Below are 20,135 nucleotides of genomic sequence, written 5' to 3' on the forward strand. Positions count from 1 at the left end.
CTTTGCTGCAGTCCAGATAATATGGCAGCCTTGCATTAGTGCATTTTGATGCTAAAAATAAAATATTTCTGTTTATTTGATGTCTGATATGATAGGTAAACAGGACTGTTCGTCATTCCTGTTCTGAAATTATTTTTGAGGCAATTGTCTAGCAGAGGCATTGTGTTACATTAGCAGTGTCCGCTTGCTCTCAGGCCATATGTTCAGTAAACACACAGTAGTTGCGGCAGGATGTATATACAATATTTATCATTTCATTGTAGTATGCCCAGAGCTAATTATTTTTCCACAGAGCTGCTGTCTTTGTACTCCAGATAAGAGTTTTGTAAAGTATGTGGTCTAAATTTGTGCATCTGGATTTCACAGAATATTCTGAGTTGGAAGGTACCCACGAGGATCATGGAGTCCAGCTCTTAAGCCCATGTGGGGATGGAACACACAACTTGCTGGTATCAGCACCGTGCTCTGACCGAGCTAAGCTCTCACCAGCTCAGCCAGTCTCAGGGTATCTGCTCTTGCAGAGTGAGGTGCAGAGTCAGAGAAGTTCATTTTTAGTGGCTCTAGGCAAAAATTCTTATGCTGGTTTTTGGTGACTGTATATTTTCAGCAGTAGGGAGAGGTATGTGAGGGGGTTGTATGACTTAAAAGAACAGATTAAGAAGAGAAGCTTTAATAAGAATGCAGTACTATAGCAAATGCTTATTCTATTTCCTCCGTATCAAACTTTGTGGTTGAAAAGAATTGCAGTAAACAGTTGTGCTAGGTGATATAAAATACTTTGTCTTTGAAGACCATACTTGGTCTTGTATTCCCTACAGAAAATGCTGTTTCGTCAGTGCTGAGTGTCTGCATTTGTCTAATGAAAGGCTGTATTATGGTACATTTAGGCTTTGGCACATAGGAACACCTCACAGTTTGTCGTATAGTTTAAGCCAACCACCCCTTAAAAATGTATAGATTTAATATTAATTTTGGGAGGATTTTGCTGTGGCTTTTGTTTTGTTAATTGGACTACAGACAAATCAAAATAGTGTTTTGGAATAAGGCAACATACTGCTTTTGTGTTCTAAAAATAATAATAAAATTGAAAAAGGCAAATTGTCACTTATTTGTGGAAAATTCTGAGAGTTTCTGTAAATTAACTTACTGAAATTTTCTCTTACTGTAGCTTAATTATTAACAGTAAATTTAGAATGTGGACATGAAAGGCAAGGGATTAATTGCATTTTATAAACAAAATATTCTCAAAGTGAAACATCAAGAGGAGTACGTTGTTCTTCAACTAAAAGGAATGTATTTTAACAATGAAAAACCCACATTTTTTGCTGAATTTTTGCCCATGTCTTATAAAATATGTCATGCGGTAGTTCCAAGCAGTGATTGAATAACAGTGAAATACCAAAGTGATACCTCATGTGCTCTGCAGGTTTTTATTCTGTATGTGCAGTGATGGTTTGCTTCAGTTTTTCTTTTCTTGGCAATAAGCAAAGCAAGATCCTTAATATTTCTGTCTCACATATTACCAGTAATATAATTTTTAAACATTACATTTACATTATAAAAGTACATGTAGTGTAATCAGAAATTTCTGGGGAAAAAAGGCATTTCAACCTTTATTATTCTGGGATCAGGTTATGAGGTTTCCCCCTATATTGAGAACATCTCTGATCAGGGATTTGTGTATAATATTCCTAGGTTTGGATGACAAATAGCCATTGAAGTATTGTCAGTATTTATTGAAGTATTTCAACTCCTTAACCTGACAGGTGTCCTGCTAAATGGCAGCATGTTATTCCAGTGATCTAGATCTAACAAAAGTAAGGCCTCTGACTTTTTTTAGCAGCACACAAATGTTTAAGTCTCTTCAGCTGTGATTAACTAGAATCAAAACTTTGTCTGTTCTCAGGATTAAACTCTCACACTGTTTAATGGTATTTTAAACTGAGCTATTTTTTATGTTAAAACAAGTTCAGAGGTGTAGACTGTATCTATCTTGATTCTTAACTGGTGTTTCCACTAGTTTTTAATTTTGCTGATGTGTATCACTTTGATTTCTGTCAGTTAATCCTGATGGTTTAAGCCATCTTCTACCGCAGGTCTGCTTTGTAGTCTGTTAGTCATTTAAAAACCGTAATTTGAAATACAGTAGTTTTAATTGGCTTGACTTTGTAGAAAAGATGTGCAGCCCTGTTCACATGATGCATTTCCTTTGGATAGTTGTAATATGATCGCGGTCACGTATTTTGTAATCTGGCTGTGATACGTTCAGCAGACTGGAAGGGACTGAGTTACTTGAAATTACAGTAGCAAAAAGAAAGGGAAGGAGGGAGGATATTTTTAACAGAAAATGTTGACTCCTCTATCCGTGGAATAATAAAGCATTTGTTACAGAATCTCATGTTTACATTCTGTGATTCTTAAATGTTTTTGAAGTTGAACCCATAAAAGAGTAACTATTGACCCTTTGATTTTAGAGGCAGTTTTCATTTTGTTTCAGCTGTGAGTGGCAAAGAGCATAAAACACCTTTCTCTGAGAAATTTGATAACCCGTAATTTCAGTGGTAGGCTGCCAAACCATTTCTGTTCATCAAAAAGAGAACAACTACAGATATTTTACCATTGTGGAATGTGCCTTTTGCATAGTCAGAATAGTCCTGTTCTTCCAAATTACTGGATTTGTTTTGAGATACACTTGCTGATCATTTGTATTAAATGTTAGAGACAGCAAGTAGCTTTTTTAATTGTTTTTTTAAACTGTTTCTTGTATCATAGTATGGCAGTAGAAACAATTTCAAATTTTAATTCTAGAAAAATCAGAAGTTGGTTCATTTGCATATTAACTAAAGTGGACAAGTTTCATATAACCAGGAGGATCTGTTGAGGTAGTAGGTTCTTGATAAAAAGTGTTCTTTCCTTTCAGAAACTGGTTATGGAAATTACAGAGTCTGGTGAACTAATAGGATCATGTAAAATGAAGAAAGCCCCAATAGTAACAATAATCAATGAAGATGAAAGATGTCAATGATCCAAGGAGTGATACAGGAAACATTAATGGCCCAGTGATCCCACTGAGAAGGGTGGTGACCACACCAATATTGAACCAATATTGTTAGTCCAGAAAAATCATTGTAATTAAAATTATAGTGGAAGGAAGTAAATTGCACTCAAGAAAAATTATAAAGGAGCATCCATATTTCAGGAGAGGTACTAGAGGAAGTATTACAGTTACTGCAAAAGCCAGGAACTGATATTGGATCAAATTATGACGCTGCACACCATAGCGTAGGTTAGGTAGATCTCATTGCAGCGTAGTTTTAGAAACGCTGCGAACGCAGCCCCACTTGCCACTGTCCTTACCTGTCTATGTTGCTATTACAATGTACCTGCAATTGCAAGGTGATGGACACAGGAAGTACCTCTGTATAATGGTATTTATAAGATTGCAATTTTAGCCTACCGGTATTTCTAATTCAGTTGATTAAGAAGCCATCTCTGCTTGCATTTTAGATTAACGCTCTAAGGCTTGTGCTTCCTTTCCCCTCTTCCATCTCTAATCTTGCACTAAGAGTAATCTTGGGTATTAATATATTTTCGTTATTTCACCTCAAAGTTGTCCTTTCAAAGTTCTCTTAATACCTTGTTAAGAAAGGTTGGTCGTTCATACTAAGTGATTTTTGTATCACTTTGAATGGTTGCTTCAGTCATCACACAGACCTGTAATGAGTAGCCATGTAGGTCTTGAAATAATCTTGGCTAAAATAAATGAGGTCTCACAGGGAATGTGGTGAACATGACACATATTAGTTCAGCTGGGCATTTTCTCGGTAGATTTGCCTGTTGAAATATGTAAAACTTCTATGTTGCATGTCAGATAGGGTGTTACTTTTCAGTTTGCCAAGACATCATGAATACTTTTGTTTCCCAAAATTACTGAACAAAGACACATTTGGGAGCCCGTTAATTCAAGATGTGAATGGTTCCAGTAGCTGCCTGTTGTCTTAGTAGTAGTTCTCCTGGTTTGTACTCTTGACTGAATGAATTTTTTAAAAAGAATTTGAATGGCATGTTAACAGAGGGCCTTATAAAGGTCTGTGCTGGTGGTTCATTAAATCTATTAAAAAATGCAGATTTGAGTCAGTAGTATATGTTGTCAAGTAAAGAATTTGAAACCCCTTAATTCTAGAAATGGCCTTTGTAGTCAGCCAGGCACTAATTTGGCATAGCACATGTAAGAGAAGCATTCTTTCCTCCCATATTTCAATGGACTTTCATAATTGATAGCTTTTGTAAATTTATATTTTTTTTTAAAGTGAGAGAAGTCATTGGCTTAATAGATATGCATCATTCCTTTTTGGATCATAGCTGTGTAGGTATTAAGCACACATCAAAGACATGCCTTTTAACATACCGCAAGTATTATATCATAATGCAAGGATGAAACAGTGGTTTAAGTTATAGTAAGTAAATAAAAATACTGCAACTGGTTTTAACACTTTATTGGGAACATTGTTATATTCTGTTTTGAAGGGAAAGCTTTCAGTAGGAAATATGTCCTGTGCTGCTTTTTCATTGTTAATTTGAGTACATTTTGAGGTGGCCAGTTGTTTTGTGTGGGCTAGATCAAAATATTCTGTTAGACTGCACATCAGTAACTGGTGTTCCCACCTAAAGCAAGGTGGCTCTTTTTTGTGTGGGCGGTGGTGTTTGTGCAGCTGCACGGTCAACCAGATAGGAAAAGTAATCTGTCTTGAAAATAATCTTCTTTTCTTTTTCTAGGCTGTTTTTCAGCAGAATCTAGTTGTACAGCTGTGCAGTGAACCGATCAGCAAACAAATGTGCTGGTATACAAAAATGAGTTTTGTGGGAAAGGGAATGAAATAGTGAAGCAGTGGGGGAGGGCAGAACTGCTGATTTAAGTGCAACACTGTCTTAAAATATTCTTTGAACATCAGCGTTAGTTCTAACCAAAACATTTGCTTACTTTCAGTAGAAAAATATTAAAATGCAGATGTAACTGGATTGTCTTTCAAGCTCTGTCCTTACAAGCTCTGGTTGGTATCTTAACAGGACATAATTGAACAATTGGCACAAAAGCAAGCTAGCTCTGTTACAGATTTTGTGCATTAATAGCTGTTTTATGGACTACATACAGTTTCTGTATGAAAGACTGAAAATTAATTCGTGGCAAGAAGAACTAATACAGAGCTTCCAACTATTGAAGTTTTTATATTCTTGTGAGCTCTGAGAAAGAGTCTGTTCTCAGCAATTTCTTACAAATAACTAGCTGTCCCTTTGAAGAAGGCAGTCCATTTTTTTTTTTTTTTTTATCAATTTCAAATAAAATAAATGCTCCTTTCTGGATAACTGAGCTAGTAGATTGCTGTTGTATTGGTTCAGGGTCTTTTTCTAGTATGCTTGGGACTTGGCATTTCAAATACTTCACAGCTGAGTTTTTTAGAAAGTTTTCATGGTGTGTTCAGTTATGCATAAATGCTTTCTGTACTATTTAGGTCTTATCTGGCATTAACTTAGCAAATAGGGCTTGGATCAATTAGTTAAAGGTCTGTTCTTGCAAAGTGCCCCTCCTACTGGGCTGTAGGTTTTCAAATAAATGAGTTTTACTTAAACCCACAAACCTGTTTCACTGAAATTGAGGAGAGAAGAAAATACAGGAGATGGGTGAGAACTAAAGTTAGAAATGGTTAATTTTAACTTTTTAGATCTGTAGCATGTTTTCCCATTTGTATATGCAGAAGCTAATGGCAGTTTAAGACTGATAAAACAAAAAGTGATTGTTATTTAATTAAAATGTTGTTATGGCTTCCTTAAAATGTCTTTCAGTAACAACAATGTATGAATTTCATATTAATATTTTTGAAGATAATTTATTTTTAAAATGTGTGCTAGATTAGTAGGACTTTGTATTCTAGTATTTGTTAAAAATGTGAAATTTAGGAATTAAAGAGTGGGTGCTTTTGGATTTTCAGATTCCAGGCTTTTTTTTTTGAACCAAATAGTAGTTTGGGATGGGGCAGGGTGAAGGGGACTGCAGACATTTCTCCCTCATGTACATACCAGTGAATACCTGCAATATAGAAAGGCATTAAAATTTTCAAGAATTGTAAGAAAAACTATCTTTATGCAGTCAGAAACTTTATTTCAAGAAATGTTTATCTTTTTAAAAAACTAGCACTTCTCGTAGAGCTTTTACTCTGAGCAGTTCTTAATAGAAATGAATTACACAAGTGCTTAACTTCTCAGTGCTGAACAGAGAGAATGTCTTAGTCTGAAAGAATATTGCTTTGTCTTTATTTTTAACACCTTTTGTCCTTCTGGATTCTCTCCTACCTTAGCTGAAGCATGTGTTTGGTGTGGAGCTTCCATTTGCCCATGAAATATTGCTAAGTTAATTTACTTATAGTGGGCATTCAAGATGAGTAAAGGAGTCAAAGATGTTTTTTAAAGATGGGTAGTGTGTTCTTCAGAGAAAACAAGGAAAGAAAGTTCAACAACACGGGAGAGAAACTGAAATAACTTGGGAAGGAGCGTGGGAAGGGCAGAAATCAGTGCATTTCTGTTGCAAATATTTCAGGTTATTAAAATTGTTGGGAGCAGACAAGAAAACAGGTTGGGGGAAGAAAGTTGGGCAGTTAAAATGTTCTAGTCAGCACTGTTGTACACTAAAAAAATGCTGTAGTACGTGGGTTGCAAGCACTAAAATGATAGATGTGGCTTTCAGTTCAGTTTGCATTTTGTATGACCACGTAATTTGAATCCAAGTTTGTTGTTTTAAGTAAAGCCTAACTCCTGAACTAGTTTTCTAGTTTCAGTGAAGCAGTTGCTGATAAATAAACAAAAATTTCACCCAAGATCACGTTTATGTTCCAAGCTCTAAGTCATAAATCAAGTACTATATAAAGAAGAACAGTTGAAGTAGTAGGGACTGTGGGTAATTTTCAGGAATCCAAGGGAAAATGAATCAAAAAGGCTTTAAAAAAACCCTAAACCGAACCCCAACTATCATCATAGGTATCTTTAATTTAATAGATTAAACATCGTAGGCAGACAGTGGTTGAGCACAGAGATATGGTGAGTTTTCCATGCAGAGAAGGTAACTCTTTGCTTATGTACCGCTCAGGTTCTGTGACCTCTAGCCTCTGATACGAAAGTCTCGTGTGTGGATGTGCAGTCATGCTGCATTTAATGTGAGTGATCTGCTTGCCCTCATGAACGGGGAGGGGGTGCACTGGGCAGCACTGGGAGCCATTTCTGGAATGCCTGCTGGTGGGGCGCACTGCTCAACTTTTCCACATGTGCACGTTGTTCTAACTTTGGAGCTTGGGTTAGGGTGGGGTTGTCCCGCTGCCTGAGTGTCGTGAAGGACTCGTGTTGTTCTCGTGCCCAGAGTAGCAGGTGCTGTTACTTCCAGCCCTGCCCTTTAGAGTGCTGTAGTTTCTTAGCAACATCCAGGAGATGTTTTCCCTGGTATCTCCCCTGTGTTGGGTGCCCGCCCATCAAGGAGCTGTGGAGGGAAGAAGGGGAGGCAGCAGGGAATCAAACGAGGGAAAGAATTAGGCAAAGGCTGACAGCAGTAACAGGCAGAATCTTTTTCAGCTTTGGTGTGGCCTTGTCCTCAGGCTGCCCTTCCATATTCTCTTGAAAGGAATTGAGAGTCTTCGTGTTCCTATGTTGAAATCAGCTAAATAGAATTTTGTGCCACTGAAATGTATAGAATTTGGACTTCAGCTTTCCAGTATTTTACACATACAAGTACTGCCTGAGAGGTTAAATATGGCAGCTGTTTGTAATTGCCTAGGGAATAATGAAGCTTATTTAAAAAGAAACAAATAAATAATCAGCTCTTTATGGTTGTTCTTTTTGAGACTTTTTATTATGAGTACATTTATTTTTTAAGCATCTTTGTTCTGTGACAAGAATTGCCATGGAAGATACAGCATATTATATAATAGAAGATCAAAAGTATTGTGCTAGAGTTATTACTGTTTAAATTGAAAATAGTGAGACAAGTACTTGAATTTGAAATTGGTCTGATGATGCTCAGCTCTTGTATTTTAGCAATGGATCATGATCATAGGTTACAAACTATTTTAACCATTAGAGCATGGAGAAAAGGTACCATTCAAAGCTAAACACCACAATTAGGGATGCATGACTAAAGTTTCCAAGTAATGTATTAGTAGTATTGTATGAGACAGTCACATGAAAAAGATCATGAGGTTGTGTGAAAAGGATTATGATCATGCTTTAGTCATGAATTTCCTGATAGAGATATTTTAGCCTGGATCGTGCTTGTGTAAATGAGAGTAATGCGACTTCTCTTGTTCTGGTTATATTACCAGTATGTAGCAAAGGGGGAGAAAAGTTGTCTTGCCTACAAAAAACAGTACCCTTTGAGTAAGTGAGTTTTACCTAACCTTGCCATGCTCTTTTCTGTACTGAGAAACTGAAGTAAAAAAGCTTCTTGAACGGTTGGCTGGAGCATTACAGTGAACAGCAAGTACTTACCTGTTGCTGCCATCTCCTGTGCAAGCACGTTCACCTTTCTCCCAGGGCTTTTGTTGGTCTTGTGTGTGCCTTAACTGCTTATTACAGATCCTGAACCTGCTCTTCACATTATGTAGCATTCAACATTGTAAATCCTTAGTTGATGAAAATCAGCGTATTCCTAAAGAAATGCAGAGCTCTCTTGATCTGTCAACAGTCATTATTACTGCCAGAATGTTTCTGCTTCCTGGCGTGCTACAAGTCAGGGTCCAGGTTCTCAGCCTGCATAAGAAAAATCATGCCCTTTATTTAAAGGTGTTTCCAGGCAGTTATACAGTCTGAGGGCTGACCCACTCCAGTGACTCTTGGATAAAGATTTGCAACCTGTTTCATTCTACTCCTCCAGTACCACCATTTACCTGGTTCCTCAGAGGAAAATGGAAAAAGCTTCTGGAAGATTTTTTAGACACTTCTGATGTTGGTTTTTTTTTTTTTTACTAATCCTGTGATGTATTTTATAAGAGCATTAGGGATGCCTTCAAGAGAGCCTGTGAAGTGAAAAAGACTTTATGAAAATAATATCCCAGTAAATTTCGGGGATGAACTCATCATGATAAACTACTTGAGAAAGTTTGTCACAGCCCTTAAATCAGTAACTGGAATGTAGGGAATTGAGCTGGAGAAAAACTATAGTAATTCCAGACTGATGATTGAACTGTTATTTATAAAAATAAGCCAGTAATGTACAATGGTTAGCCATTGACCTATATGATGTCCCTAGAACCAATTTTGATACAGATGCCTCCATTTGACAGATATTCTTCTAGTCTTACATTTTTAAGTGGGATAGTATTGCAAAACACAGTTCTGCCTTTTCTTAATTTCATAAGCATTTGAAACTCCAGTGAAAAGTAAATTTTCATATTTTGTATTTGTAGAAGTTTACAGGAGAAAGATTTCCCCCCCCCCCCCCCCAGTCTTCTGTGTTGATTCATTTATTTGCTATATAAAGTCATTAGAACGTATCCCCTTCCTGGTTATTTTGATTCTTTTTCTCTTCCTACCTGTTGCAAGTATAGGAGCTTCCAACAGGTTTTGTGTGTCTGTGTCTGTGTGTGTAATGTGGTTGCCAGTAATTATGCACAAATCAACAAGCTGGTATTTTAGGAAATTAGGATGGACTTTTAAATGTTTGTGGTTTGCTGCAAATCACTTTTCTGACCAATTTCATGAAGCACATTTTAGTTAGCGGGGGGCTTGGGAAGGACAACTGAATTTACTGTGTCTTGTCTGAAAGTCAGTGTCATTTTAGGATGTGTTCACCAGATCACTTGTGTCTTTGTGAATGGAGGGAGGGTCAGTGCCAGCTCTGGTCAAGATGCACTTAAGGAACTAAAACTGCTGTCAATGTTAAAAGACTAAAGCATGCTTGCTCTGTTTCTTGTTTTCTTACATCCTTGCATTTGCTGCAAGGTAAATGCTCTTTGATTTTAAGGGTTATTCTCTATCCAAAATAAGTCTCTAGAAAATAGAAGTCATAAAGTACAGTTCTTGGCTTATGTTTAGTTTTCTAATTTGATAACATTTTTACATACACTTGGATTTTTTTTCTTAAGTTTCATTCATAATAATTATTCCAATGCTACATATATATATATGCTACCAGATGTAAACAAGACAGCTGTCGTATTTTGTAAAATAATGAATTGTTTTCAACTCTAAACACAACATACACTATTACAGTGTCTTCTTCATAATGTAATGTTGAATATTAAGTTTCTTACATGTAATACTAAATTGAAAACTACATTTTCTAGGTGATATAGTTTCTAAAAATCAGTATTAGTTACTTTAAGCTAGACAGTGTCAGAATTAACCATATTTTTTGAGTTGCATAAGGAGATGTTTTCCATGTAACCTTACTTTTAAATAAATGTCCATCTAGATCTTTCAAGTAAGTAAACCCATGTAAGTGAAAAGTGCTAAAAATATGAAAATTTAGGCAATACACGAAAGTTGGTTAATGACAACTTATTTTGGAATTGGTAACGGCTGATTTCAAAATAGGGAACTGTGCAGTGTGTGTGTTTAGTGGAGGTACTTTAGCAGCACAAAAGAGAACAAATTATGCATGGGATTTTAACTGTCTTATCTGCCTGTCTCCCCCATGAACAAGAAAATACAGTATTGTTATTTTAAAACAATTTTTACTCTATTGTAAGTTGGGGTTTGAAAAGATTTTCAATGTTATAGGTTATCATAAGAATAGATGCCTCTGAAAATATACACAAAAGTGTTATGACTAACTGTAAATGCTGTAAATCTTGTAATCACCTCCTGCAAGTATTGTATGTAAAACAGCATCTCTAAAACACACAGAATCTGTCTGACTGTTGGATAAGAAAAGTACACTAACACAATTTTGGCAGTAAAAGTACTGCAATTGTTATTCCTTTAATGCCAATATGTAAAAAGTTTTGTGAGCCATTCAATTGGCATAAATAAGTACCAGCCTGATATGTAGTACAAGTGTTGAGATTGCTTTTACACCTAAGTGCTTCCCCTTGTGTTTCTTGTAGGAAACAGAGATGAAGGTACACATGCACACAAAATTTTGCATCATTTGTTTGCTGACATTTATCTTTCATCAGTGCAATCATTGCCATGGAGATGGACATAACAATGGTCCTAAAAAGGATCGTGGACACTACCATAATGACTATCAGATCTCAAATGAATCGTACTTCCAGAGTGGAGGAACAGAATCTATGCCGAGTAAATTTTCAACGTTGGAAGCTGAAAATGAGCAAAAATACTACATTGAAAAGATTTTTGATCGTTACGGTGAAAATGGAAGATTATCTTTTTTTGGCCTGGAAAAACTGTTAATAAGCCTTGGTTTAGGAGAGGTAAAAGTAGTGATGATAAATCATGATGATATTGGCCATGATCATGTTTCTCACTTATATGCTTTAGAAGTACAGGAAGGAAAGCATTTTCACACTCATAACCATCCTCACAGCCACTCAGATTCAGAAAACCAAACCACGATTGGTATGTCTGCAAAGAGAAATCATAAATGTGATGCTGAGAGAGACACAGTGGTGCCATCAGTAAAAGATGATGGCAAACACGTTCATGACCAAAGTCGCCGTCACCACCACCACCACTCTCGTCCACATCGCCATGACCATAACGGCACCCATCACTCCCGTAATGATTCAGTTAGTCATCGTGAGCATGGGGAACAGAACCATGAACCTTCAACAGAGACAAACACAACTCAGGATCAGCCAGAGAGAAAACAACGGAAACAGAAAAAGAAGCAGAAGAAGATCAGCGAGACTTCGGGAGATGCTACGTGGGATTATGCCCCGGATCGTGATCCCGGTGATCAGTATGAGCACAATCGTGTCCATAAACATGATCACGTGCATGATGCATCTCACTTGCATGTGCACCATCACGACCACAGTAGTGATCGTTCTAGTAGTCATGGACATCAAGATGCCAGCTTAGGTAGTGACGATGGGCACCGAAATACCAGCAAGCGAGAGGCACCTCGCAAGCAGATCAGTGTAAGAAAACGTGCCCTCTTATCAACGCGTGGTCACAAGGATCGTGAAGAGGTGAGTGTGAAGTGGGAAGCTGGTAAGTTGAGTTCTGCTGTTGTTACATTTTGCTGTACCTAATGTAATGTTATGTAGTAATTGAAAGTGCACACCCACAAATAACAGAGAAGCACGTTTGTGACCGTGGTATAATACAGATCGCAGAATGAAAATGCTAGAGGTCACTGCCACAGTTTTGAGTTTACTTTATGAGTTTTCATTTCTGTCTGCCCATCACCCATGTTTTCTCAGAGATCTATCTTCTTGCCTATTTTTATCTGTATTGAAGTTGGTCCTTAAAAGCTTTCTGAGAGATGCTGCTTCTAGGTGAGGTTCTTTTCTCTTCCCCATATTGATGAATACTGCCACAACACACACTGGTTTTGGACTTCTTCCTGAATCTGAGATCATTAACATTGTTGAAAGCTGCACAGACACTCTTTCCTAAAAGAAATATCTGCATCTTCTCTTAATGGTTCTAATGTGTTTGTCCTGAGAGATTATGAAGCAATTGTAGATGTAGCTTAAGTAGCACTGTGCTCAGTGTAAGATATATTTCTTCCTTCAGCATCCATTATTTCTGCCAGCACCATAAATAGTCCCTACTACAGAGGCAGGATATTCTGATACCATAGTTTTAAACTAGAAGTCAGGATAGGGAAGAATCGAGTGAATGCTAAGTTTGAGGTTTTAAACTGAATTAAAAAGTAAAACTCTAAACACAGAAGATTGGTAGATAAACAGAAGTGTTAGTAAACCTATTTTGGATTTACATTCTCCTACTCCTTACCTGTTGCTCTTTCTTCATTGCTTTTACTGTGTAATGGTAAAGAATATGGAAACTCATTTCCATTAATATTTATCAAAAACTATGTAGGCGTTGGGAGACTTGAATTTGTAGTCCAGATATTTTTACTGTTTCTTTCCCCTCATAAACCACTTAGGTCAGCTTAAAACACATTATAGCACTGATGGTATGTTTGGGCCAAAGTTTCTGCTGTCTGTGTTCTCAAATAATATGCTAAATTCTCCGTAACTGTATCTTTTAATAAAATAGTTGCTTTTATACTTAATTTATTTGTACAATTTGCTTGCAGTGCTTAAATGCTACCCAGCTGCTACGATATTATGGTCTGGAAACCAGCTCTCTAATATCTCCTGAATTGTTCGTGTACATATGTCCTGCTTTGCTATACCAGATTGAGAGAAGGCTTTGTATTGCACATTATGATGAGTTTGAAGACGTTATGAAAAGTAAAAATGCGTCAATTGAGAATAAAGATAAAACAGGTGCATCAGGTAGGTGTGTTAACATCTAAAGCTTTCTAATCATTTTGCAATTTAAATGTAAAACTTCAGAGTTTGACATGTCATACAGTTTATCATTGCTTGTAAAGGAATGGTTGAAATTTAACATACTAGAAAAAGTTTGAGATGTCATCTTTAAAGTCAGGAGACATAGCATTCTGTTAGGTGGTATAACAAGTTCTTCAAGGTAACCATGGATCAAGGAGGTATGTTTTTTTCACTATTATTTTCACTATTTTATGTTTGCTTATTTTTATTTCTTTTGTTTGTTTGTTTTCTATCATTGAGGCCTAACATCTTACCATTGGGCCTAGGCATTTTGCCATAGTTCAAAGCTAAGAGTATTTTTACCACTGTTAAAGCAGTTACTTTAGGGGCAACATTCATTGTTGTGATTTCATAACTGAATGTACTTCTAAAATACATATTCAGTACTGCAGTCTTTTAGAAATGATAATGGAACTGTTGATGTTTAGTTGCAGTGAAATATTAAAAATCAAAAAAAAAAATTGCATGTAGTGTCTGTATTTTGAAAATAAAAGTACTGTGGTGAAATACTGATTAGTACATAGGTGCTTATTAGCATCACTAGAAATAAAGCTTGAAGTAACTACATTGTCATAGATGTTAATAACTGTTGGAAAGTATGCATTGTTCTTTCTTAACGATTCTGGAGTCATTAAAATAGTTAACTTCTTATGAATACGTCTCCTATAGGGGCACATCTGCTCTCTTGTTAACTGTTCAAAGATTGCTGTAAACCAGATATACTGTGTGTTACATATGGCACCACATTGTTTTGTGGGGTCGTCTCATTGTAGTAAGAGTTGACCCCTGCCTTATCACCAAGAGCATTTCTAGAGTTGCCCTAAGCATTTGCTGCCAATTAAAATGTTGAAACCCTATACAAAACTGTCACGTTGCACATGCTTTGGACCGGTTTAATTAGAAAGTTTCTACAGTTGAGTGCTTCTTTTTAAAGGAACGCATTTTATTTCTCTGTAATGAGAAAGGGAGTTGATGAATAACTCAGCTTGAAGACCTTTAACATTTTAAGAGACTTAATTTGCAAAATTAATGAAGCTTATTGTGAATATTTAACATGTTTTATGTCATCTGGTACCTTGAGTATAAATAACATCTTTGCCAATTAGTTGTTAAAATTTGGGTTTTAACATTGATTTGGCTGTGAACATAAACAGTAACCCCTAAAACAGGTCAGCTTGATTAGATAACAATAAATCATTCCTCACAACAATTTCCTGTATACTCTTGGATTAACTACAGCAAAATTTCAGTGATGCAATATTAATTTTTCCTTTTTAAGTAAGAAGTGAATCACAAAATCACAAATCCTAACTGGAATGTGGGGACTGGGGGAGGTGTAGGACTAATTTCAGTCATAGAGTAACTGAACCTGCAGTTTATAGGATTTTACTAAAATGAGAATGTGTGCTTACATGAGCTAATATAAACATTTTTAGATGGAAGGATTTGCCGAAGTTAGGAGGATGCAGTCATTTTTAAACATAAGCTTTTGGGGAATTTTCTTTAGTTCTAATTAGAGCTTTCAAAAAAACTTAACAGACCAATGTTGCTTCGACTCACTGTAAGATTTCCCTTACCTCTGGTAGTGCATTTTCTAAAGCAAAGTAATTTAATTAACTGACAACCAAAAACTTCTGAAGCTATGTTGGGTTTTCTTCCTGTAATTTAGTCATAGTTTCTGTAACATCTAATAGAGGAATTTCAAGGCCTTATGCATACCAACTGAGCTTTCACAGTGTACCTGCTGGAATAGGTGACATTGTCATCACTGAGGGCCCCTAAGCAACTTAACTTAAAAAGCAAAGACGCATCCTACTATGAATCAAACTAGTAGAAGTGATACAAGTAAACAGTGGGCAGTTTTTTTAAAGGTGGAGATCACTTAGAGCCGATGAGTCCAAGTATTTCAGATCAGATACAGCTTGTAATTCTGCCTGTGCAGATGCCAATGTTCCTGGAGGGGATCCGAGAGTTGCACAGATTCTGTATTCTAATTCTCATGTGCCCCATCTTAATCATGATGCCATGTTTAGGTACTGTATCATTCATAAGAGTATGTAAGCTCTTCAGAGGTGTCTTTGCCAAAAAACTAAGCTATGATATATGAAACTGAAGCCAGTTTGCATAATCTCCTTTCCATTTTTCTCCATGTAAGGCTGTTGATCATCTAACCTGGCACTTAACATCATAATGTGACCAGATTGGAGGTCCAGTGTCCTGCCAAATGGCTGTGTGACTTATATTTGGGCTGCTTGTGCATGCATGCATGATTCAGCATTGAATGACAAGTCCATGTATGCTGGTTTTTTCAGCAGAGCCTCTTAATCCACAGTACGTGGCTGAACTTCTCTGGAGACTGCGTAGTGACAGTATTTTGGTCCTCAAGGTCCACCTTAGACCTACTTTTGTATTCCCATTTTTCAACCTCTGTTTTTTAGTTCCTCACCTGATGGCAGACTTTGCCTTTTCAGCAACTCTCTTTTTGCCTCTGTCTCAATATGCATGTATGTCAGTGCACATAAATTTTAAACCAGCAGATTTTGTAAGCTTTGAGGTTGAACTAGACCAAGCCTGCCAACAGCCACAATCTATTGGCAAAGTCTTGTCAAATCAATTCCGTAGTGGTTTTGGTACAGGTAGAATTCTTGAGATGTTTGACATTTTAATATTGTCTGCTACAACATATTCATTCCTCCTCTCTTCTCCTCTCATCCATACCAATCCCCTGCTCTCCCATTTTCCCAGATGTTTTCCCTAAATGAGTGGACCTTCACAGGTGCAAGGGAAGTCAGGTCATGCTAGGAAATGTGGAAGTGCTAGTGGTTTTGAATCAGGAGTTTTGACTTGCAGTGAAGTTGGCAAAATGTGTAGACATTTTTGATTGAAAATGAAACTGGGAAAACCCTGGAAAAACCTGAAGCTTTTGGACTAAAACTTAAACTAAAGAAAATATTTTGTTAGGGTGAGATGCTGACTGCAAGAGTCATGTGTCTTTGATTATAGGATCTGTTTCTTGAGTAATTTCTTTATTTGCATGTCATCTAGAAATGTGCTCATCTTCCCTAATTAAGAGGACTATTCTGGGTGTACCACATCCCATTATCACTGTTTTTTCTAATGACAACAGTAGAGGTTCTCAGATAAAATAAATGCTGCTTTTCATTGATAGCAAGTTGCTTTCAGCTATTCAAGCTCTTATTGAAGAATTTTATTCTAGAGTCAAAAGTTGTCTTACTTCTTATTAATAAAAATATATGTTTCAAAGCACCAGGTGAAATAAATAGTGCCAAACATGTGACTCCAAGCAGAGGAGGAGATTTCAGATAAATTTTGCTTCAGAACCACGTTAAAAACAAATGCTAAATATGCATTAGAGTTTGTTAAGTTAACTTGGCAAACTGAACTCAATCTGAGCTTAAGTAGTGGAGGTGTTCTTGTTCAAATATGAAATCTTTTGCTGTTTGTGTTTTATTAAGGGCTACAAAACTGAGGCTGGAACTAACAATCAGGAAGAATTGCTGGGCTTTTTTTAGCTAACTCTTCTGATATCTTTCAGTATATTATAATGTACTATGAATAAGTCTGTGGACTTCAGTACTGCTCTCATATTTTTCAGCACCTTTTGAATGAACAGTCACACAGCTTAGGTTAAAGGAGAGTCACCTCTCCTTAAGAGATACTTGGAAGTCTTGAAAGTTTTACAGGTGTTCTGATAATCTTTCTGTATTCATTTCTTCCCACAGCCTGGTTTTGTGGTATCATCTCTATCACCGTCATTAGCCTGCTTTCCTTGCTAGGGGTGATCTTGGTTCCCATCATTAACCAATGGTGCTTCAAATTTCTTCTAACTTTCTTGGTAGCTCTGGCAGTAGGAACAATGAGTGGAGATGCACTGCTCCATCTATTGCCACATGTAAGTATTGTTTCCTTACCTTTTATTCTTAATTGTAAATGATCTAGAATTTTCAAGGAATTGTTTGATATTGTCAATAGATAAATGTTCACTGATGCAGATGTAAGATGACTGGACTATGAGGGACATCCTGAAACACTGTTACAGACTTACTGTTAAAAAAAAGAAAGAAAATGTGTTTTTCATTAAAAAAAAAAAAAGTTATGTATTCATAGTTGAACTGCTGTCACTATTTTAAACTACTGTTAGTATTTTAAAACACCTTATTAGCCCAACAAGTGTATTTTAAAGTAAACAGTATTGCTGTCTCTTGTCTACTGACAGTTGATTGTGTATCAATACCACCTAAAAGTATTTGCTGGGGATTCACCTTCATGGTTACTAGCTTTTGGGGAGAAAGTAACCTCTAACATACTGAATCAAGAAATTTCCCAGGTTCCGGGGAAAGTAAGCAGTTTTTAATTCATAATGGTGTACTGTAATTCTTAAAAGGGGAAATGTTTTCTAAACTTTTTTTATTTTATTTCAACAGTAAGATTACTGTTTACATGTTTTCTCTGTATAAATTCAAATACACATTTTTAGGCTTTTTTTTCTTAAATTTATATGTCAGATCAGAATTAAGTCTCTTACGGCCTGTAATGGTAAAAAAAATCATGAGGTTTGGTTACTAGTGGGAGCATAGGAGTGGTAATTCTGTGTGATATTTCTGAGACTTAGTCTCGTTATCATCAGCATTGTGAGAAAAGCTGAAGCTAAATTATCTCCCACTGCCCCCAAAAATTTCCAGATTTTTTTTTTTTTAATTTATTAGCATAATGAATCGTCTAATGAAAAATTAATATGGCAAAGTGTGTTAGGGTGGGGAAAAAAAGAAAGAGTGGGGTTTTATGCTACTTTACTGGCAAGGTGACATATTTTTTAGTCTGAACTGAGAGCCATTCCAGTCTCCTGACTGCACCAGGTCATGCTGTGTTATTATTTTCTCTCCTAATAGTCACATGGAGGCCACAACCACAGTCACCACCATGGCCAAGGTCATGTCCACGAACACAAGCGTTCCCATCGACATGCCCATGGACATGGAGTGCGGACCGAAGGCTTCCTAGAAGAAAATGATCCAGTGCTGAAAGGTCTTGTGGCACTTGGAGGCATTTATGTTTTGTTCATCATTGAACACTGTATAAGAATGTACAAACATTACAATAAACAAAAGGTACGTACTAAAACTGCACGCCGTTTAAAAACATAGTACCTGAAGGTACCTTCTGAGAATGGAGGAATTGTCTGTGTGATGATTTGTTATTCTGTGAACAAGTGCTACTGTCATGAGAGAAAATCCTATTGTGAAGAAGTTACTTTTCTCAACACAGTAATTTGGGAAGGCAGTGTAGAAATCTGGTGGGCAAAGTTGCAGCTTTCTGACCAGATACATTTGGAGGTAGATCTAAGTAAAAGAGATTACAGCTCTCTCTCCAAAGTGCTGTGATTTTTTTTTTCCCCAAAAAATATGAAAAGCAGTGTGTAAGAAAGAACATAGCAATTGTTGGACAATTTACAAGAAATTTAGCAGTATATTATTAGCTAACAATGGTGATCTAACAGAGGTATTCAATTTTTCTACATCAGAAAATGCTAACATTTTCAGGCCTCCTGCTTTCTATAAATTGCCAGTCAAGTTTTAACTTGTTTTTCTACAAACGATTGGATTTTTGGTGCTAGAAGCGTTCTATGTTCATGAAGGTGGTATAAAAGGAGAACAGGTACCTTGGGGAGTGTGAGTGTGCATGGAAATTCAATTTTAACTTTTGCCTTCATCTGTCAACTTGGAGAAGAAAATTATTTTTGTGAAACTGAAACTATAACTGCTTCTCCCAAAATGACTGTGAAAAAATTTCAGGTTCTCTGTTTTCACATCGACTTGCAGTCTTAGCTGGACAGGCAGCAAGGGATTTTCTGTTTAGGAGGAGGCATTTCTTAGATCTTCTGATAAAGGGATAAAAACTACCCATTGGACATACCTTCTTTGAGAATAATTAAATAATTAAATCCCCTAGGCTGCTTTGGCAAATCCATAAGCTCTGTTGTATGGGCTGCAGATAGAGAAGAGCTTGCTACTTTTTTAAAGGAAAATACAAGCAAGTTCTAGAAGTATAAAAAAATTAAAGTTGAGCAAATTAGAGGAGCTGTTCTTGCTGCATGCTTGAACAAAATCTGCATATAATGTGTTTCTAAGCTGAGAGCAATCTTAGTCAGAATGTACTGCCTTACTAAGGTGAAATATTATCTGTGTGTGTGAGATTCTGTGGTAGCTTAAGGATTTCCACTGGGATAGCTACTGTTGCTGAGCCTTGCCTGTTAAGCCTATGCTCAATTCAGTATTCTGAAGGAACATACTTCTGTTAACCATGTTAAGAGAGTAACTTGGTCTCTTTAGAAGAGATTTTTGGACAGCAGTTCGGGTTTTTTTATCTCCATCAATGTCACTTTACAAACCAGATGTTACCTGTTTTCTGTTGCAGAGTAAGCAGAAATGGTGCAAAAAAAACCAGACTGAAGAATCACCAATTGGAAGGAAACTTTCTGATCACAAATTAAATAATAGACCAGATGCTGACTGGCTTCAGCTGAAACCCCTTGCAGGTTGGCATTTATTTTCAGAATTTTCTCTGATTGTGAGATTCAGAGTAGCAGCATGTTACTTTGGTATGGTACTTAGCATGTAACCTCTTGTACAGTTTTGCTGCTAT

General features: G+C 36.6%; 1 protein-coding gene across 4 annotated transcripts in view; it reads left to right on the forward strand.

The window, feature by feature from the left end:
* Nucleotides 1-20,135, forward strand: part of SLC39A10 (solute carrier family 39 member 10) — a 46,410-nt gene that overhangs the window by 14,038 nt on the left and 12,237 nt on the right. For all 4 annotated transcript variants that reach the window (XM_027896097.1, XM_027896096.1, XM_027896094.1 and 1 more), the window contains exons 2-6: nt 11,085-12,134; nt 13,214-13,415; nt 17,216-17,385; nt 18,383-18,601; nt 19,908-20,028. In XM_027896097.1, the coding sequence (XP_027751898.1) occupies nt 11,094-12,134; nt 13,214-13,415; nt 17,216-17,385; nt 18,383-18,601; nt 19,908-20,028 (1,753 nt within the window). In that variant the 5' untranslated portion in view covers nt 11,085-11,093. The remainder of the gene's footprint in view (nt 1-11,084; nt 12,135-13,213; nt 13,416-17,215; nt 17,386-18,382; nt 18,602-19,907; nt 20,029-20,135) is intronic.

This window comes from Empidonax traillii, unplaced genomic scaffold (genome assembly GCF_003031625.1).
Source record: "Empidonax traillii isolate 1590-97213 ecotype Southwest subspecies unplaced genomic scaffold, ASM303162v1 scaffold478:size624743, whole genome shotgun sequence".
Lineage (NCBI taxonomy): Eukaryota > Metazoa > Chordata > Aves > Passeriformes > Tyrannidae > Empidonax > Empidonax traillii.